The following is a 22,395-nucleotide window of genomic DNA, read 5'->3' as shown; positions in this document are numbered from 1 at the left end:
GGGTTCACAGTCTTAATCCCAATTTTACAGATGAGGTAACAGGCACAGAGAAGTGAAGCGACTTGCCCAAAGTCACACAGCTGACAATGGGCAGCGCCGGCATTTGAACCCATGCCCTCTGACTCCAAAGCCCGGGCTCTTTCCACTGAGCCACGCTGCTTCTCTTCTTCCAGCGCTTAGAACAGTGCTTTGCACATAGTAAGCGCTTAATAAATGCTATCATTATTATTATTATTATTATCATTCATGAAAAGATGGAGGAACGGGTGACTGAGGGACTTGTCCAAAGTCCCCCAGAGAGTGAGTGGTGGAGGTAGGACTCAAATCCAGCTCCCCTGCCCTGATGCCCAGGGAATTTTCTACTAGACTCCTCTGATGTTGCCCATGGGTTGGGGGATGGCATGTCTGGCTACTAGGAGGGAAGGATCGTAGTATAAGGATAATGTACGTAATTGCTTTGGAGTGAATTTTTCAGTGCTTAGTGGGTGGGATTATGTTAATGGGTGAGCTGGAAGGGAATATAAAGTGCGTCTGGGTGTCAAGGTCACTCTTTCCATTCTCTCCTCCCAGGAAAGGAATCCTTTTTCGAGTGCCGGTGGCTTCTGGCAATACAGTGCTAGGTGGAGGATAGTGCCCATCAGTGTGTCCACCCCACTGTTCTCTGAGAAGAGTTGAGTGATCTCTATCAGGGGTCATCAGGGAGGTGGGAGGGGAGGACTGAGCAGGCATAGTATTAGAAAGTAAATTATTCCATGTGCAGCTGCTGGACCTCCAGCCCTTTGAGGAGGTCCCTGTATATATGTTTGTACATATTACTCCACTTATTTATTTTACTTGGATATATCTATTCTATTCATCTTATTTTGTTAATATGTTTGGTTTTGTTCTCTGTCTCCCCCTTCTAGACTGTGAGCCCACTGTTGGGTAGGGACCGTCTCTAGATGTTGCCAACTTGGACTTCCCAAGCGCTTAGTACAGTGATCTGCACACAGTAAGTGCTCAATGAATATGATTGATTGATCCTTTCTCAGACCACTCACCTCCTTGGCCTCCCGGATCTTGGTGAGAAAAGCCTTCAGCTCCACGGTCTCCACAAAGAGGGCCCGGCACACAGCCTGGTAATGAGACTGTGCCTCCCGGGGGTCGGTCAGGCGGGCCGCGCACAGCCTCATCACCTGTTCGAAGGTGCGCACGGCCCGGGGGCCACCCTCGCTGGCCGCCGCCGCCTCCTCTTCCTCCTCCTGGCCGCCATAGCCCTCGTCGGCCGCCCCACAGCTGCTGTCCTCGCAGTCACTGTTGACCATCAGATCGATGAGCTGCTCCAGCTGGGGACTCAACTCCCGCTCTTCACTCTCATCCAGCCCCCAGTCCAGGGCTCGGTAGATGGCAAAGCCCAGAGATTGCACCATCTGCAAAGAGAGGGTGCGGGGGTGACCAGCTGGAAGCCACATGGGAGTTGTAGGGACACGCTGGCACAAGGAAGAAAGGAAAGGTCACCTGGACTCTACCAACCCATTAGTCGCGGTGTTCCAGAAATTTGGGTGAGGTGGGGGGGGGGGGGTGTGTCTGTTCCCCTGGACATGAAACACAGGTCTTGGTGTCCATCTGGGGTGAAGGGCCTAGATTTCCAGGTGTACTTCTTTCACTGGAGGACATCTAGTCTCTAGATTACAAGCACATTATGGGCAGAGAACAGTGACTGCTAATTCTGTTGTATTGTACTCTCCCAAGCACTTAGTACATTGCCGTGTACATACTAAGCATTCAATAAACACCACTGATTGATGGATGAGAATGATCAGAGCTGGAGAAGGAGAAGGGCAGGATGCCGGCCCTGTCAGAGGATCCAAGGGATGCCTTGGTTAATGCCTGGACCAGAAAGAGAGGGGCTTCTTGCCCTTCTGCCTTCTCACGATAATGGGGTGGAGGAACCCAGCTGCTTAAATCATTCTTCCAGCTCCCCATATTCTGACTCTTGGCTGTTTCTCTATCTGAGTCATGACTGTCTTGAGTCAGTCTTTTAGACTGTGAGCCCACTGTTGGGTAGGGACTGTCTCTATATGTTGCCAACTTGTACTTCTCAAGCGCTTAGTACAGTGCTCTGCACACAGTAAGTGCTCAATAAATACGATTGATGATGATGGGAGATTCAGCTTCATGCCATAGTTATGGGGTCCTTGTAGTCTTGCTTTGCTCCACCTCTCTCCTCTGTACTGATCTTAGAGAAGCAGCATGGCTCAGTGGAAAGAGAACAGGCTTGGGAGTCAGAGGTCATGGGTTCAAATCCCAGCTCTGCCGCTTGTCAGCTGTGTGACTTTGGGCAAGTCACTTCACTTCTCTGGGCCTCAGTGACCTCATCTGAAAAATGGGGATTAAGATTGTGAGCCCCCCATGGGACAACCTGATCACCTTGTATCCTCCCCGGCGCTTAGAACAGTGCTTTGCACGTAGTAAGCGCTTCACAAATACCAAAATTATTATTATCTTTGCTTTTCTTCAACTGCTACCCAGCTCGTCCGCTTAGCTCCTCCCAAGTCAATCTACTTGCTCTGCCTCATTATTATCTCTCCCATCTCCAAACTGTGGCTCGTGCCCTCTCTTCTACCAGGAATTCTCTCCCCTTTCACTTCTGGAAGTGAAAGGCTCACTGCTCTCCCCAACTTCAACGCCCTCCTGAAGTCACATCTCCTCCAGGAGGCCTTGCCTAACTAATCTCTCATCTCCCTCCGACTACCACTTCAACACTGGGGTACCCCCACCCTTCTATATCACTTATGTGGATATCTTTACACTCTTTTGTTTCCTCCTAGCTGTAATTTATTTTAGTGGCTCTCTCACCCACTAGACTAAGCTCCTTGAGGGCAAGAATCATGTCTCAGTTCTATTGTACTCTCCTTAATGTTTAGTACAGTGCTCTGGACACAATAGGTGCTCAATACTACTGATTAATTGATAGAATGACAGAGAGACATGCAGCCTTCGTAATGAAAGCTTAGACCTGGAGACTGAGATCTTCAGAACAGTGCCAAGAGAGGTGTCCTGTTCTTCGCAGCCACTGCCCTAGACCTCAGCCTGGCCTTGAGGAGACATTCACTCTCCACACTTGAGACACTCGAGACTCTCCCCATTTTTCCAGATGCTACTCGGGAGGGGCCAGCCAATGCCAGGCTGAATGTTGGGCTTATTTCCTTGTCTCTTGTAGTGGCACAATAGTGTGGTCAAAACCATGGTACCTAAAATCAGACCTGACTTTCCCTGTGGATAGTAATAATAATAATAACAACAACAGTCCGGCCTCATCTTGAATGGGTTAAGCACCAGGGTGGGCATAGGGGCCAACCTTGTTTCCTGTCCAGCATAATAATAATAATAATTATAGCATTTTGTTAAGTGCTTACTATGTGCCAAGCACTGTTCTAAGCACTGGGGCTGATATGAGGTAGTCTGGTTGGACATAATCCCTGTCCCAGATGGGACTCACAGTCTTAATCCCCATTTTCCAGATGAGGTAACTGAGGCACAGAGAAGTTTAGTAACTTGCCCAAGGTCCCACAGCAGACAAGTGGCCGAGCGGAGATTAGAACCCACGTCCTCTGACTCCCAAGCCTGTGCTCTTCCCACTAGGCCACACTGCTTCTCTACCGAGGCTAGGCCTCTTGGTCTGACTTATCTTTTAGGTGGACCCTCAACCTCTGGCCTCAGGCATCCCTTCCAACCTACCACCAGGTTCAGTGGCCAAAGAAAGGATCGGCCTTGCTCCAGTTAATAACGTTAGAGAGACCAGGCCTCCCTCCTCCTCAGGACCCTGTGCTGCCAAGAAAGGCAAAAAGCTTTAAGCTCAGTTGAAATGACCAGGCTGACTGACTCTGCTCTTCTCTCCCTCCCTGTGGACCAGCAGCCTTTGTTTTCTGAGGCTTTGCTTATCGTAGGAGCCAAGTGGAAACCTGAGCTAAGCTTGGGTGTGAAGGGAATGGGCAGACCAGATCTGTGCTAACCAGATCTGGGTGAGACAACAGTAGTGCCGTGACCATCTCCCTAGAGCATCCCTTCTATGAAGGAGAAAGTGGAGAAGAGAAGGTCAACGACCACTTAGATGGGGGTCACTGAATTTATGGGCCAAAGGAGGCAAATCGGGACCTAAGAACCTCATAAAAAGTCCTATTCCCAGTCAATTTGCAAAGGGCCAGTCCTCTGGCCACCTGATACACTAGGAAAAGAGGTACTGGAAACCTGCTTTTTCTCCCCAGTGGTCCAAGGTCAAGTTTTCTCTCAAAAGAAGGACACACATCCCAGGGGATGAAAGCTGGCATTGAGCTTTCCGAAGGGGTGACTGTCCTACAAAGATTCAGAGATTCCCTGTAGTCACAGCAGTAGTAATATTCATTAAGAACCCAATGGGGAAAATGTAGAGTTTTGAAAAGTACAAAACCAAGCAGTGAGACTTTCCGTGAAATGGCTAGAATTCTCCTGTGCAAAAGAAAAACTGGGCATCTGCTAGAGGAAATTCAGACTGAGCAGACGCTCTTAACTATCTATGTGCCTGGGAACGATTGCCCCTTATGCGTCCTGCTTCTCAGGCCATTTCCTAACCTCAGCCCCTGAATTTCCAGAATCCTAACCCCGGGAGTCAAAAGCAAAGAGGCTTGAGGCCTTAAAATAACGTGGGGGAGGGAACCGAGCTAGGCTAATTGGTATTGGAAAGGGATTCATTGGATTTCAAACCAATTAGACTGGAGGAAACAGCAGCAAGAGGAAGACACTGATCCGTTGCTTAGTAATAGGAGTATTCATGTTTACTGAGCGCAGAGTGGCGCTGGGTGAAGTCCACACACTACTGATCCTCTAATTGGCAGCTACACAGAGCGACTATTGACTCATGATATCAGGAACGTCACCTCCTCTCCCTTTAGGAGTCACATCAAAAGGGACTGCAGATTGTAGTCCCTCTAGAGTAAGCTGGTTAGCATTTAGAACAGTGCTTGGCACATAGTAAGTAGTTAACAAATGCAATAATTATTACTCGCCCAAGTATTCAATACAGTGCTCTGCACACAGTAAGTGCTCAATACATACAGTTGACTGACTGACTCCCAGCTCGCACACTCCGCTCCTCTGGTGCTAACCTTCGCCCTGTGCCTCGTTCTCGTCTGTCCCGCCATCAAGCCCTGGCCTACGTCTTACCTCTGGCCTGGAATGCCCTCCCTCCTTAAATCCGCCAAACTAGCTCTCTTCCCCACTTCAAAGCCCTACTGAAAGCTCACCTCTTCCAGGAGGCCTTCCCAGACTGAGCCCCCCATTTTCCTCTGCTCCCCCTCCCCTCCCCATCATCCCGAATAGCTCCCTCTGCTCTACTCCCCTCCCCACCGCACTTGGGTGTGTGTATATATATATATATATATATATATATATATATATATATATATACACACATATTTATAATTATAATTCTATTTTTATTAACGATGTGCATATATCTATAATTCTATTTATTTATAATGATGCTGCTGATGCCTGTTTTCTTGTTTTGATGTCTCTCTCGCCCCTTCTAGACTATGAGCCCTTTATGGGCAGGGATTGTCCCTATTTGTTGCTGAATTGTACTTCCCAAGCGCTTAGTACAGTGCTCTGCACACAGTAAGCACTCAATACATAACGATTGAATGAACTAAACGAATGAATGAAGAGAAGTTGTCATAGCCACTGCCTGTCAGCAGCAGGCAGGATCAAGCCTTTCTCTACAGAATCCTACCTGGATAAATTTGAGGTGGGTGGAATGAAACAGCAGAAAAGCAGCAGCAGGGCTACCTCTACTGGAAGCTGAGCTAGATTCCCTGTTTTCTACTAACTCTACCCTCCGTGGTGAGGGTGGATGGGAAGGGAGGGACTTCTCCTTTAGGACTAGACCTGGGCTGCCAGAGAGGCCTCAGAGGATTTCCAGCATCAGTGGTCCCGGCCATTGAGAGGCACATCTCCTGCCTGGGGCACAGGTGCTGGAGGTTGCTGTTTGTTGGGCCACTCTTGGGCCCCACCCCACCTTTTCCACCAAATGTCCAGGTCTCACAGTCAATTTCTCTTTCACCTGAGCCTCTCTGTCTGAGGGGGCCGGGGAAGCAGGTGAGGCCCTAAAGCTTCAGGGCAGGAGGCTGGGAAACAGCCCAGTTAAGTGAGGCTGCAGCTGTCGAGCTTGGAAATGTCCTACCCACAGCCCATGCAACCGCTCTTTCCTTCTCGCCAAATATCGTGGCAAGGAAAAGCATCACCAGAGGCCCATGTCAAACGTTTTCTGGTCCGACGGCTCCTCTCAAGTAGCATCCTGCATATCCGGTGTTTACCGTTATTCATTGACCCCTCTGATATCCTCTTCCTCCCCGGGGACCCCATTCCAATCAAAGTTGCCCAACTTCTGGAAGAGTGCCAAACAAACCCATCCCTGGAGTCTGGGTCCAGGGATTCTTCTAGGGATTTCTAGGGATTTCTCATTCTCAGATACAGCCTTGCCTGTGGGATTTCAGGCCACTGTTCGTCCTCTGAATCGACAATCCAAGATGAATCACAAGGGCTGGCCAGTCACCCTCCACCTTCAGAATACAGGTTGATCAGATTCATTCATTCAATCATATTTATTGAGCGCTTACTGAGTGCACAGCATTTACTAAGCCCTTAATGGTCTTGCTCCTTCTGGGCAGGAATCATGTCTACCAACTTTATTGTACTGTACTCTCCCTAGTGCTTAGTACAGTGCTCTGCACACATTAAGCGCTCAATACATGCCATCAATTGATTCACAGGCGGAGGAATTTATGTTATCTTTAAGAAAAGTCATCCTGACTGGAAGGATGAAGGTGGGAGGTGTGGGAAGTGCCTCTCTTGGAGATCTGTGGAATGGCTGGAGTGTCTTCTTGCCTGGAGGCAGTGGGTGAACAAGAGAGAAGAGTCCGATAGCCCTATGACTCGGCCCAAGTTCTTTGAACAGCACTGATACATACCTGAGCTTCAGTGTTGGCCGGTGGTGACACCATCTCTGTGGATTCTGTAGTGGGAGAATGAAATAGAGTTAAATCATCATCAACAAGAGTTTTCATTACTCCACCTGCTGAGTATGCAGCACTAGTAAGCACTTGGAAAGTAAACAGAAGCACAAGACACATAATCACTGTCCTCTAGGAGTTGACAATTTAATGGGGTGGAAATGGCTTGCCTTGCAACTTACAGGTCTTCAGGCTGGGGAGGGGGTCTCATTCACCATCCTTGAGCACGTCACTCTTTGCTGTCCCTGAACACTGAATCATGGACTTCTCAAAAAGGAAGAACCTAAACCCATCCTGTACTTGAGAGTTTAATCTAGTGCAAATTAGCCATATTAGCATCCCAACTAGGTGACGTCCAAAAAATAAGCCAAAGAAGTAATGGTTGAGTAGTGATCCATGGCGATATATTTTCAAAGCTTGATAGAGTCATTAAGTTAGTTGCTGATGAACAAGAGTGCACTTAGTTCTCCCATAATGTGTAGTTTCCCTACAAAGAGAAACGGTGTTGTCTAGTTGATAGGGCAGAGGATAGGAGTCAGTAGGACCTGGTTCTAATCCCAGCTCTGCCACTTGTCTGCTTTGTGACCTTGGGCAAGTCACTTCACTTCTCTGTGCCTCAGTTACCTCACTTGTAAAACGGGGATTAAGACTCTGAGCCCCATGTGGGACATGGACTGTGTCCAACCCAATTATCTTGTATCTACCCTACTACTAATACAGTGCCTGGCACACAGTACACACTTAAATACCATAAAAAATGGTGTGGATAAAAATCTGTTGGGAAATGAAGGACTATTCTTCCCAGAACGCATGCCTCTGGAGAGATGCAGTGTGACATCAGAAGAAACAGCTGTGCTTAGGTGCAGATCTTCGGCACATATTCCCTACATTAAAGGACTGAATTCAGCACCTGTTGTGTGCAAAACATTTGACTAAGTTCTTGTGAAACACTGAAGTGTAATATGTGACTCCCTGCCCTGGTGGAGCTTGTAATCTAACAGAGGAGCTCTGAGAAATGGAAACAATTATACAGACGGGGCAACCGAGGCACAAAGATACACACTTTGCACAGAAACTCTTGCCAGATCAATGATGCCAACTTGTACTTCCCAAGCACTAAGTACAGTGCTCTGCACACAGTAAGCGCTCAATAAATTGATTGATTGATTGATTGGTGGAGCGAGTATCAGAAGGCAGTTGTCCTGAGTCTGCAGCTCAGGATAAGCCCAAGACCTTGCTTGCCACTACCGAAAATTCCAAGTGATGACAAGAGTTCACGATTGCAATTTAAGATATGATACGGTGCTACCCAAGACTATAGTTGGCCTACCAGGAAGGTCAGCCAACTTCTCTAAATTAATAATAATTGTGGTATTTGTTAAGCGCTGACTATTTGCCAGGCACTGTACTAAACTCTGGGGTGGATACAAGCAAATAATAATGATAATGGCATTTATTAAGCGCTTACTATGTGCAAAGCACTGTTCTAAGCACTGGGGGCATACAAGGTGATGAGGTTGTCCCACGTGGGGCTCACAGTCTTCATCCCCATTTTACAGATGAGGGAACTGAGGCACAGAGAAGTTAAGTGACTTGCCCAAAGTCACACAGCTGACAAGTGGCAGAACTGGGATTTGAACCCATGACCTCTGACTCCAAAGCCCGTGCTCTTTCCCACTGAGCCACGCTGCTTCTCTTAATCAGCAAATCAGATTGGACACAGTCCCAGTCCCACATGGGGCTCAGAATCTCAAACCCCATTTTACAGATGAGGGAACTGAGGCCCAGAGAAGTGAAGTGACTGGCCCAAAGTCACACAGCTGATAAGTGGCAGGGTCAGGATTAGAACCCATGACCTCTGACTCCCAAGCCCATGCACTATCCGCCCATGCTCTATCCGCTACACCATGTTGTCAGTACAAACAATCCTTCCAAGTCAGACCTCAAGTCAACTAGTGCTGCGTGGCTCAGTGGAAAGAGCCAGGGCTTTGGAGTCAGAGGCTGCGGGTTCAAATCCCGGCCCCGTCACATGTCAGCTGTGTGACTTTGGGCAAGTCACTTCACTTCTCTGGGCCTCAGTTCCCTCATCTGTAAAATGGGGATGAAGACTGTGAGCCCCTTGTGGGACAACCTGATTACCTTGTATCTACCCCAGCGCTTAGAACAGTGCTTTGCACATAGTAAGCACTCAAATACCAACATTATTATTATTATTAGTGATTTAGAAAGGTGAGGTTTCCCTCTCTGGAGGAAATCAAGAGCTGTAGCTTTGGTAAAGTTTCTGTCCGGCCAGCCTCTAGCAAGCAGTAAGAATTACACTAGACGATCACGTATGCATCCGCAGAATGAATCTGCTGACTCTCCAGATATTTTCCAAATGTCATTGAGAACCTAAGAGAATGCCAAGAACAAAAGCAAACGGGGTGCCAATCTAGTCAACAAAGGAAAAACATTTTTTTACCGTACACATTAAACATCAACATCCAGGAAAAGAAAAAAAAGCCACCAACTTCAAGAGAAGAATAAATCAATTGAGTTAATGGACCTGGGAGCAGTAAATGGATTGGGAGGAAAGGGGAGATGGATCACTTAAGTGATAAGGGAAGAAGAGAAAGGGACTAGTAAATGCTCGAATGATGTCCAGCCTTATTTAGCATGCTGCATTCTGAAAAATGGTTGCTGGTGGTGAGGAGGGAACGGTTGAAATTCCATCGTATCAGTTGTTTCAATTAATTCTGGGTAAAGTTAGTGGAATACCCCGAGTACAGAAGCATCCAGGTCAACAGGCTCAGCCAGATGTGACCCACTAGATCCTAATTCATCCCTAATTTCTCTGACTGCCAGGCTGCAGAGACTAAGCCTCTCCTGCTCACAAATCTGTGACCCCAAAAGGGTGAATCAAGTTGGTGCCAGCTTAGACTATGTCATAGCTGCCTTGCGGAGAGCAGCAACCAACTTGATCAGGGTTGAAAGAGAAATACATCGATGTATGCTCTTTCTATGATCATTCATTGTCAATCAATCAATAGTATTTACTGAGCTCTTACTATGTGCTTTAAGTGCATTGTTCTAAGTGCTAGAGGGAATAAAGAGCAACAAAATTAGCAGATACTTGCCCTGTCCAGAATGAGCTTACAGTCTAGAGGGGGGAGACAGTTGTTAACATGAATACATAAATAATTTCTAATAAATAATTTAAAGATATGTGCACAATGAATTAGACTGCATATAATAATAATGATGGCACTTATCAAGCACTTACTATGTGCAAATCACTGTTCTAAGCGCTGGGGAGGTTACAAGGTAATCAGGTTGTCCCACGGGAGAAGCAGCGTGGCTCAGTGGAAAAGAGCCCGGGCTTTGGAGTCAGGGGTCATGGGTTCAAATCCCAGCTCCGCCACTTGTCAGCTGGGCGACATTGGGCAAGTCACTTAACTTCTCTGTGCCTCAGTTCCCTCATCTGTAAAAAAAAAGTGGGGATGAAGACTGTGAGCCCCCCGTGGGACAACCTGATCACCTTGCAACCTCCCAAGTGCTTAGAACAGTGCTTTGCACATAGTAAGCGCTTAATAAATGCCATCATCATCATCATCACGGAGGCTCACAGTCTTCATCCCCATTTTACAGATGAGGTAACCGAAGCACAGAGAAGTGAAGTGATTTGTCCAAAGTCACCCAGCTGACAATTGGCAGAGCCAGGATTTGAACCCATGACCTCTGACTCCAAAGCCCGGGCTCTTTCCACTGAGCCAGGAATTAGTTATTGAAATCAGCTGGGGATGGCCAATCTGGTTGGCCAGTCAGGAGCCGGGATACAGTATTTTCCTGTGAGTGGAGGGAATTCCAAAAGGTTCATGATTTTCTGACTTGTTCTTGGAGTGAAGTTTCAATGAGCCTGGGCCCTTCCACCCCACCAAAAGATTACCTCAAAATGCCTCCTGTTAAGTACCTTAAATTGATAAGTAGCCTAAGGTAGCCATGAAAGTCATCAAGGGTGATGGAGGTCTATGACCCCTTAACTAAGATAACGTCCGGGAAAAAACAGAAGATGTCCTGTGAGGAAAATCATGGCTTTAAAGTTAGTTAGGCATATACTGAAGTAAAGTTAGTGGGGTATATGTGTCAACCAACATGCTACTGATCAGATGAAACTTAGGGCAGAACAAATTGACACTGAGGAGAGTTGAGAGCTTCAGAGTTGGTCCACTGTGGCATTGCTATTCCATGTGAAGGGAAGAACTAGACATAAGACAGCACACTACTGTGGTTCAGGAGCTGCCTGAAGACCCCACTGAAAGGCCAAACAGGTCACAGTTGGATTTGGACAAAAACAGAAGAAAAGAACTCAGGGTCATTCATCATCAACAAGGGGGAGGTGCCATTTTTACCATCCGTTAGTCCAATAAAGGGAACAGAGTCAAAGAAGAGAGACACACAAACAAACCGGACATGAGAAGTGACATTTCCCAGTAGGGTTGGTGTATGGCCCTGATGGAAGGAATTACCTTCACGGGGTGATATTCAAAAGAAAGACAACATCGAAGGAGAAGTCTGCGGCTGTGTTTTTGGTAGAGATAAATGCACAGATTTGGATGATATTGATATGATGGGAAAGTGGTGCTACTTATAAATGCTACTTTTGCTGATGGTGGATCTTTTTTCCTGATTCAGAAGCAGTGCTAATTATAGATTATAATCAGGGGCATATCAGCAATGAAATAAAGAGGGGAGGGAGAGGAAAACACTCTAGGCAATATCCCTAGAGGCATGACAAAATTTCTGCAGTCAGACATTTCTGTTAATCAATAACTCCAGGCTATGCTAAGGAAGCTACGGGAAATAAGGATGTCAACACACATCCATCATCCATCCATCCATGGCATTTTTAATAATAATAATAATAATAATAACGATGGTATTTGTTAAGCACTTACTATGTGCCAAGCACTGTTCTAAGCACTGGGGAAAACACAAGGTAATTAGGTTGTCCCACGTATGGCTCACTGCCTTAATGCCCATTTTACAGATGAGGTAACTGAGGCACAGAGAAGTTAAGTGACTTGTCCAAGGCCACACAGCTGACAAATGGCAGAGGTGGGATGAGAACCCATGACCTCTGACTCCCAAGCCCGGGCTCTTTCCACAAGAGCCACACTGCTTCTCATTTTTTGAGCACTTACTGTGAGCAGAGCACCGTATTACATATTTGGGAGAATATGATGCAACAGAGTTGGTAGACATCCCAGAAGGACACAGTTCGGCCCAAACTGAAACTAAGTTCTCCATTTACCCATACAGGCTTCTCTATTAGATTGAAGCATCTAGAAAGCAAGAATTCTGGTCTATGTCCCCAAGCCCCTAGCACAGAGTAGATGTCCTCTAAATGCTGCTGATGCCATGTGCTTCCTCTGCCAAGGTGATTCAGTAATTACATATAAAATACATGGGACAGTGGGCCCCAAGCAGAGTTGACAAACAGATTCATCAAAGCTGCAATTATCAATGAACCACAGGAGGCCGGGAAAGACCGACACGGAAGTGGGAACCTGGTCCTTCCTTTAATAATGGCATTTATTAAGCGCTTACTATGTGCAAAGCACTGTTCTAAGTGCTGGGAAGGTTACAAGGTGATCAGGTTGTCCCCTGGGGGGCTCACAGTCTTAATCCCCATTTTACAGATGAGGCCCAGAGAAGTTAAGCGACTTGCCCAAAGTCACACAGCTGGCAATTGGCGGAGCCGGGATTCGAACCCATGACCTCTGACTCCAAAGCCCGTGTTCTTTTCCACTGAGCCACACTGCTTCCTTTATTTAAGCTCACTGCTCTCATTGTCTCTGATGAATAGCACACTATCGTTCTTATAAGTACGCTAGTGATAAAAGTCATACATTTAAATGAATGGCATTTCATTTCCCCCAGATTAAAATCAATTAGCAAAATGTCATCCATGTTTTCAAAATGAATTGGACTTAGTTTTGATCCAATTAAAGTCGCGCTTTGCTTTCATTCACTTCATCGCCCGTTGAGAATCTCGTCTCGTTTTGAATGCAGTTGACTTCTCTACGAAGGAAGGGTAGAAAGATGAGCAATGGAGCCAGTCTTCTATACTCCAAATCACCTTCTAATCGCCTCCTGCGATCTTTCCTTTTGTATAGAGCATCAAAATGCCTTTCATTCATTCAATCGTATTTATTGAGCGCTTACTGTGTGCAGAGCACTGTACTAAGCGCTTGGGAAGTACAAGTTGGTAACATATAGAGACGGTCCCTATCCAACAAAGAGCTCACAGTCTAGAAGGGGGAGACAGACAACAAAACAGTGTCAGCCTTGAGCCGACACTGCCCCCAACTCACTCCAAGATCCAGATTTCAGCCTCCAAACCCTGGTAACGGACTCCTCGAGTCTCAGGCCTCACCTTGAATAGCATATGAAGAAATGGTTTTGTTTGGAAACCTTTCTGCCTCCCTCCCTCCTGCAGCCGAAAGCACAGCCTGCCAGAGTCGTGCTGTAAGGGTCCGTCTGTGGCCAATGTGGGCTTTGAGGGCTGGGGGAAGGCCTATAGAAACTTTTGGAAACCATGCCTTCCCCGGAGAATTTCCAGAGCTCTGCTCAGTTGCGCTCACTTGGGAGAAGAGAAGAAAGGAGAGGCTGCCACTAACTAGTCCCACTCTGTTTCTCTCCCCTGATAACGGAGACATTCAGCTGGGGGCCCTCTGGATGATTTCCCAGAGGCTCCCATCACCCCCAACAATAGAGAGAGACTTTGGTCCTAATTTAAAGAAGCTCCCCCTTGGATCGGAGTGGGAAAATAAGCAGTAATAAGCAGAGCCAGGATCGAACCTGGTCAATTCACCATTCGGTGCACGGCGTTTGGGTCCCTCAAGATCAAACTGCCTCCTGTTGTTACTGCAGATTCTCATTTCCTATTCCTACATCTTTCAATAGGGAAAGACGGTAAGTGTTGTTCCAACCGGGGGAAACTGAGGCACAGAGAACCTAAGGACTCATTCAAGGTCATACGGTAAGTCAGAATGAGGGAACATCTAGCTTCCAATTGGGGGCTGGGTGGCCTGAACTACGCAGGCTCCAAGTGAGCGGCTCTTTACTCCATCCTCTTCTCTGCAGTGAAATATGCTACTGCGTATTAAAGGGAAACAGAGAACAGCTTTGAAATTCTGGATGGATTTCAGCAAACAGAGAGGCAAAGGGGACTGGGGAGTTTGTTTTAAAACAATCCTCCTCCATGAAGGTAGTTAAGGATAAAAGCTTCCCCCAGAACAGACTAGATAAAAACATCCTGCACCTTAGCAAGGCTAGATAATATAAGCAGACCAGCTCAACACAGAAGGAGAGATTAAGTCAGGTGCAGCAGCTTCTTCGGCCTGGATGGGCAGAATAGCTAGGTTAACCTTGAAGTGAACCTGGCTTCACCCTAATGTCAGACTGATTTCCTGAAAATACCCTGCAGTGGTCCTAATCCCAGCACCACAGTGGACCACACTTTTTTTTTTTTGAAGCTGGACCGGCCCGTTCTGCCTGTTTTGGAGAGTTGCCAAACACCCCTTCCTTGGGCAGAGTATCCCAACAACCACGTAAGGCTACAGAATTTCTTCTGCAACCTGAGCACACTCTCTTCCTCTCCAGGTGCAGAGGAAAGACAACATTTACCTCAAGGGTGATCCCCAAGACTCCTACAGGGAGGAGGAAAAGGGAGAGGAGGAGGAAGAGACACTCTCCCCGCCACCCTGCCCAGATGGCTGCCTCGCAGACAGGGGCAGTGAAAATAAGAATGTTTCACTGAGAATCTCTCTTCTCTCACCATAATTTCCAATAATGAGCTCTATGCCTTCTCCCCCCCCCCCCCCCAAAAAAAAAATTGCTTGAATTTCACTTGCCCATTTGGATTTTCCCGGCCTTGAGGACCACAGCCTGCTGGTAATCCCCGCCTGCTCATTCTCTGTCAGACAGAAGACCCCAGCCCATACATCCACTATTTCCCCCTCAATTCAAATATTCCCCTTCACTTTTGAACACAGCCAGGAACTAGTCAGGGTTATAACTGTCCTCTCCTAAAGCACATTTAATATTTCCTTTGAAACACAAAGCTTCCTCTAGACTGTAAGCCCACTGTGGGCATGGAACGTGTCTTACAACTCTGTTAGTATTGAATTGTGTGTGTATAAACACACACACACACACATATAGATATCTCTCTCTATATAGTTTTCTGCACATATATTGTACTCTCCCAAGCGCTTCATCCAGTGCTCAGCACAAAGTAAGCACTCAATACGGTCGATTGAATAATTCTCTGTCTTTCTTTTTATACTGGCCTTCCCCTAGCTTTATTAGCACTGAACTTTGGTAGAGTTCCTCACTGTTGCTTCTCGCAGAATAGACTTATGGCTATACACATCCAATATAGAGGTGGCAACTTGATCTGAAGCAAAGAGTGTAAGTTTGGGAGTCCAAATGGAGAAACAGCATGGCACGGTATATAGCGACACCTCGCCCCTTCTTACCTCCCCTCCCTTCTCTCCTTCTCCAGCCCAGCCCGCACACTCTGCTCCTCTGGTGCTAACCTTCCCACTGTGCCTCCTTCTTGCCTGTCCCGCTGTCGACTCCTGGCCCACCCTCCTTTCTCAAATCCTCCAAACAATCACTCTTCCCCTCTTCAAAGCCCTACTGAAGGCTCACCTCCAAAAGGCCTTCCCAGACTAAGCCCCCCTTTTCCTCAGCTCCACCTCCCTTCGACATCACCTCAACTCGTTTCCTTTGTCCGTCCCCCCTGCCATCCCACAGCACTTATGTTTGTATGTCTATATCTATAATTCTATTTATTTTGATGCCTGCTTACTTGTTTTAATGCCCATCTCCCCCCTTCTAGACTGTAAGCCAGGTGTGGGCAGGGACTGTCTCTCTTAATTGCTGAATTGTACTTTCCAATCGCTTAGTACAGTGCTCTGCACACAATATGTGCTCAATAAATGATTGAATGAATGAAAGAAAGACTAGAGCACAGACCTGGGAATCAGATGGTTCCAGCTGTTACAGATCTGCCGTGTGACCTCAGTCAAATTACTTAGCCTCATAATGCCTCAGTTTCCTCATCTGCAAAATGGGGATGATAATATCTGCCTCTTTCTACCTCATAGGGATGCCTCATAGGGAAGCTAAAGAGATAATTGATGCGAAATGCATCAGAAAAAAACAACAATTTAATTACTCTGCAAATCAGCTACTATTATTATACATAAGGGTTCTGATTCTGCTTTAATTTTTTTCAATTTTCCTCCAGAAATTTATCAGTGTTAATTATCGTGACAAAAACCAGGTAAAAACTGGTGGATAAGAGAAAGGTGATGTTCTGAGAATTATATTAGAATTGATATTTAGCCTGCCCCCGCCCAGCGTCCTGAGGTGCTGGGGTACGGAATTGCCTCGGGCCCATTTCTGGCCCTGAGGTAGATCCAGGGAGAGTAGAAACAGGCCCCAGGACCCCCCTGCCACTGGCAGCCCCAGATGTGAAGGGGGCAGGAGGGTGTCTTCAGCTTGGGTCCCTTTCTGATTAGCACAAAATTCAAGGGCAGAAACCCTGGGAGCAGGCAGAAGCTGACCGCAAAAAAAATCTCACATGGCAGCTCCCTGCTGAGTGAGCAAAAAGCCTCTCAGACGTTGTTTGGAGGAGCTGCTTTTTCTCCGCGTCTTGGAATATAATGCGTACAGCGGGCAGAGCTCAAGGAAGTAGGTGAGCAGGCAGGTTGCTTCCAAACCATCAGCAAAATCCAATCCTAATGCCCACTCAGAGGCACCAAGGATTCCAAGTCCCAGGCAAGCCGTTCCCAAGTCCACCCTAAAGTCAGAAGTATTTACTGACCACCTACTTCGTGCAGAGCACCGAACTAGAGATGCCCAGGATGGGTAGAAGTGCTCGAGTGGCAGCTGGCGGGAGATATAACCTGGAGAGACTAGAAATGTATCAGGGAAGACCTTCTGGAGGAGATGGTTTTGAAGTTGGAGAGAGCCAAACTCTGTTGAACTTGATGGGCGGAGGAGGGGATGGGGGGGGTCGGGAGTTCCAGACAGAGGGAAGGGTGAGGACATGAGTGAGGTTGGCGGCAGGAGAGATGAGAATGAGGCATGGTGAATATGTTAGAGTGGAGCAAGGAGTGCAAGCTGGGATGTAGTGGGAGAAGAGAGTGGATAAGTTAGGAATGAGAGAGCTTCAAGACCCAACTCCTCAGAAATAGCTTAGATGGCGGGAGGCGCAGGGAGAGTTTAATAAACTATCATGATAATTAAACAATTATTTAACCATGTGGCCATTTTATGGATCCTTAAATCAGCACTGAATGGAGCATTAACGGGACCCGACATTCACCAAATTCTCGCCGGCAAAGAGGGGACTATCTTTTAAGCTCTCTGCCCGAGTTCCTTGGGACTCAGCCTGATTTCACTTAGGCCCCAAGCACGTGCTCATTTGCATGGATGATTAAAATGATGCAATTCCAGGTCACCCCTCCCTCCTCATCAATTGTGCTTGGAGGCCAAACTGACCCTAGGGAGTCATAATGATTTAATAAATCAAAGAAGAAACTCTAATGTCTTCATGCTTCTGACACCTAGTCAGCTCCCGACGTCCCACAACAGCATATTTACATAAATGGTGCCCATCCCTGGGCAGGCTCAACCAGTTCTCTGAGGCTGTAGGAAGCACTGCCACTCAACACTACTGCAGGAAAAGCAAACAACTTCCCCTAACTACTCCAGATACAGCTCTCCCATCCAGTATCGAGACAAAAAAGACACAGGTTCCTGAAGGGGTTCTTCTGATTTGAGGGCAGGAGGCAGGGGTTGACTCCCTGTGAGCATCCATGCAGGGATGGTGGGGAATTGAGACTCCTGCAGAGCTGGCTCTGGGATGCAGCAGAGAAGGAATTTTGCCCCTCATGGATTCACTTTTCAGTTTTCCTAGGATTTCTCGGCGTGGATATGTTCCTGCTACTGCCATATACCGGCTGAGCATCGTGGCCTAGCAGATTGAGCCTGGGCTTGGGAGTCAGAAGGACCAGAGTTCCAATCCCTGCTCCGCCACTTGTCTGCTGTGTGACCTTAGGCAATTCACTTCACTTCTCTGTGCCTCAGTTCCCTCATCTGTAAAATGGAGATTAAGACTGGGAACCCGATGTGAGACAGGGACTGTGTCCAACCTGATTAGCATGTATCTACCCTAGCGCTTAGAATAGTGCCTGACACATAGTAAGCACTTCAACAATTACCACAGTTATTATTATCATTATAATACCTAGAACTGTCCCTTTGGGGACAGAATCTCCTGAAGATTTTCTCCCCAGGACTTTATGTTTGTTTTAAAATTATATTCCTTAAGTGCTATGTACCAGACACTGTACTAAGCACTGAGGTAGATACAATCTAATCAGGTTGGACACAGTCCATGTCCCAAGTAGCAGGACTCACAGTCCTAATCCCCATTTTACAGATAAGGTATGGAGGCACAGAGAAGTAACTTGCCCAAGGTCACACAACGGACAAGTGGCAGAGCTGGGATTAGAAACCAGGTCTTTCTGGCTCCCAAGCCCGTGCTCTATCCATTAGGCCAGGCTGTTTCTCTCTATATAGAATATATGACCACTGTGCCAAATCAATCAGTAGTATTTACTGAACATTTACTGTGTGTACAACACCGCTCTAAGCGCATGGGAGAGTACAATGCAATAGAGTTGGCAGATATATTCTCAACCCACAAAGAGTTTACAGTCTATAGGGGGAGGCAGACAATAAATCAAATCTTCCCAACAAGGTTTGCTGTAAAGAATTTAGATCTCAAGAGATTACACTGAATCTGAACTGGTCAAAACTGTAAAGTTCTCTCCTGGGTAAGAACCTGAATCATAATGCTAGAAAATTTCCAGGGGCTTTCAGGAAGAAATTGTGATCAAGTCAACTACTGACCTGTCAGAGGTGAGAACAGGATACCAGCTAGAATACAACCACACCCACATCATACACAATCACACCCATTTCTCATACACACACACACGCAGTCTGCGAACACCCACACTCTCACCATAAAGATATCCACCGTATACATGCCTGCCATTACAAATATATGTATCACTGCCTGATTTGTATTCTCTCCATGTACATCAACTTAATGATGGTGATTGTTTTTAAGGATTGGAAACATTAAATAGCCAGCACACTGAGGGCAGCCAGCTCTTCCCACAAAACAGTGCAACAGAGTTGGTGGATCTATTATTCCCTGCCCACAAAACGTGTTGGGTTTTTTTGTGGGATTTTTCAGCATCAAAGCCCCAAACTCACTTCTAGCTCAGATGTCTTGTGTTTAGCACATAGTAAATGTTCAGTGAATACCACAATAATTAGATGTCTATTTTGCCTGAGTTTCTGTTTTTGGCAAACCCTACTGCTTGCATTTCCTAATGTGGGCCTGAGTACCAGGCCATCTGGGAGAGGGACAGAAAAGTAATAATAATAATGGTATTTGTTAAGCACTATATGTCAGGCACTGTAATAATAATAATAATAATGGCATTTATTAAGTGCTTACTATGTGCACAGCACTGTACTAAGCGCTGGGGTGGGTACAAGCAAATCAGGTTGGACACAGTCCCTGTTCCACATGGGGCTTCCAGTCTCATTCCCATTTTACAGATGAGGTAACTAGAGCCCGCAGAAGTGACTTGCCCAAAGTCATAGAGCAGAAAAGTCGCGGAGTCAGGATTAGAACCCATGACCTGACGCCCAGGCCAGTGCTCTACTCACTATGCCATTCACAGTCTTCTAGACTGTGAGCCCGTTGTTGGGTAGGGGCTGTCTTTATATGTTGCCAACTTGTACTTCCCAAGCGCTTAGTACAGTGCTCTGCGCAAAGTAAGTGCTCAATAAATACGATTGAATGAAAGAATATGCCATGAGAAAGAGAAGGATGATCAGGCAGGAGGTTGGATTGCCCTGCTGCTCCTATAGTCCAAGCAGCTTCTCGTGGAATTGTGCTTTGAGTCAGTATTATTTATATACTCCCAAATTCTACCCTGGTCCCTGTAGAGTCCCAGCTCACAAACCTTGATCTGGGGAGGCCCTAGTCCCGTTGAATAATTTGTAGGTAGATAATGCCATCTAACACTAAATATCATGGCCAAACAGATAGAGCAGGGGGCCGGAAGCCAGAAGGACCTGGCTTCCAATCCCGGCTCCACCACTCGTCTGCTGTGTGATCTTGGGCAAGTCACTTCACTTCTCTGGGCCTCAGGTACCTCATCTGTAAAATGGGGATGAAGATGGTGAGCCCAATGTGGGACACGGACTGTGTCCAACCAAGCAGAGTGGCTCAGTGGAAAGAGCCCGGGCTTGGGAGTCGGAGGTCGTGGGTTCTAATCCTGGCTCCGCCACATCATCATCATCATCAATCGTATTTATTGAGCACTCACTGTGTGCAGAGCACTGTACTAAGCACTTGGGAAGTACAAGTTGGCAACATATAGAGACAGTCCCTACCCAACAGTAGGCTCACAGTCTAAAAGGGGGAGACAGAGAACAAAACCAAACATACTAACAAAATAAAATAAATAAAATAGATATGTACAAGTAAAATAAATAGAGTAACAAATATGTACAAACATATATACATATATACAGGTGCAGTGGGGAAGGGAAGGAGGTAAGATGGGGGGGATGGAGAGGGGAACGAGGGGGAGAGGAAGGAAGGGGCTCAGTCTGGGAAGGCCTCCTGGAGTAGGTGAGCTCTCAGTCTGCTGTGTGACCTTGGGCAAGTCGCTTAGCTTCTCTGAGCCTCAGTTCCTTCATCTGTAAAATGGGGATTAAGACTGTGAGCCCCACGTGGGACAATCTGATCCCCTTGTATTCATTCATTCAATCGTATTTATTGAGTGCTTACTGTGTGCAGAGCACCGTACTAAGTGCTTGGGAAGTACAAGTTGGCAACATATAGAGATGGTCCCCTACCCAACAGCGGGCTTGTATCCCCTCCAGTGCTTTGCACATAGTAAGTGCTTAACAAATGCCATCATTATTATTATTATCCACCCCAGCACATAGAAAATTCATTCATTCACTCATTCAACCATATTTATTGTATGCAAAGCACTATACTAAGAGCTCGGGAGAGTACAATGCAACCACAAACAAGCAACACGCTGGCCCACCCGCCAGCCCCTCCAGAAGATCTAATGGGGTCCGTGAGGGCTCTTGGACACCCAGGATTTCAGTAAATGGCACCTGTAGGATCCCATAGTGGTTCCCAGAGGGAACTAATTATCAAGACTGCATTCAGTGACAATACACATGACAGATCCAGGACTCCACACTATAAGTTTGCATTCTAAAACGGATGGTTTGGAAAAGCCACTTATCTGGAAAGCCACATTAACACTCTTACAGCTGCTCCTCAGAGTGATGACGCTAAAGCATGACTATAAGCCAATAAATAAGTGCTGTACTGTAAGACATTGTATACCAGCCTTGGTATTTGTAGTGTTTGTACTGTGGAATGTGTGAGTTGCATCCTGAATAGAAGTGGGGGAGGGGAAAATCGTCACTTCATTTCCAGCTCCAGAGGGAAAGCTTTGTGGAGGAGGAGGTGGGTTTGGAAAGGTCTTTGTAGGAGAAGAGGGGGCTCTTGTCATAATGCAGAGAGGACATTCCAGGTGTAGGAAGCAGGATGAGAAAAAGAACAAAATTGAGAGGACAAAACCAGACAGACAGAAGAGATAGTGTGTAGATTTCCTGGGCAGAGAGAGGGGTGGGCCGTGGAAGTCAGGAGAGGTAAGAGAGGAAGCTCTCCATTCCTTGCTCAAGGATCATCATCACCTGTCTGGAAATGAAAGCCAGCTGGGATGCAGGACTCAGGGCCCCCGTTTCGGCTGATGGCAATTGATACCACTCCAAAAGGGGTTCTCTTGGCGAGTAACCCAGTGAACAGAGAATAGGACCCACTCCCACTGTGACTGAAAAATTGCAAGACTTGATCAAAGTTCTTTCTGTAATAGAGAGCCTGTGGCTGTTGCAGTGTTTACCAAGAGACATATTTCCCTCAGATTGGGCTATCCAGGAAAAAAAAAGAATTACATTACAGATTTGTGTGACATATCAACGAATCTGGATTCATTTATTTTACCTGTACATATCTATTCTATTTATTTTATTAGTATGTTTGGTTTTGTTCTCTGTCTCCCCCTTTTAGACTGTGAGCCCACTGTTGGGTAGGGACTGTCTCTATATGTTGCCAACTTGTACTTCCCAAGCGCTTAGTACAGTGCTCTGCACACAGTAAGCGCTCAATAAATACGATTGATTGATTAAATTA

At 46.6% G+C, this 22,395-nt stretch overlaps 1 protein-coding gene across 3 annotated transcripts in view; it reads right to left on the bottom strand.

Moving 5' to 3' along the window:
- The window catches only part of SPIRE2 (spire type actin nucleation factor 2), a 57,430-nt gene that overhangs the window by 21,849 nt on the left and 13,186 nt on the right, over positions 1-22,395 (bottom strand). For all 3 annotated transcript variants that reach the window (XM_038753804.1, XM_038753805.1, XM_038753806.1), the window contains exons 2-3: positions 6,987-7,030; positions 1,041-1,409 (exon numbers count right to left, since the gene is read on the bottom strand). In XM_038753804.1, the coding sequence (XP_038609732.1) occupies positions 1,041-1,409; positions 6,987-7,030 (413 nt within the window). The remainder of the gene's footprint in view (positions 1-1,040; positions 1,410-6,986; positions 7,031-22,395) is intronic.

The sequence above is a fragment of the Tachyglossus aculeatus genome, chromosome 11 (assembly GCF_015852505.1).
Source record: "Tachyglossus aculeatus isolate mTacAcu1 chromosome 11, mTacAcu1.pri, whole genome shotgun sequence".
Classification (NCBI taxonomy): Eukaryota; Metazoa; Chordata; class Mammalia; order Monotremata; family Tachyglossidae; genus Tachyglossus; species Tachyglossus aculeatus.
This window is presented reverse-complemented; position numbering and strand designations above follow the sequence as displayed.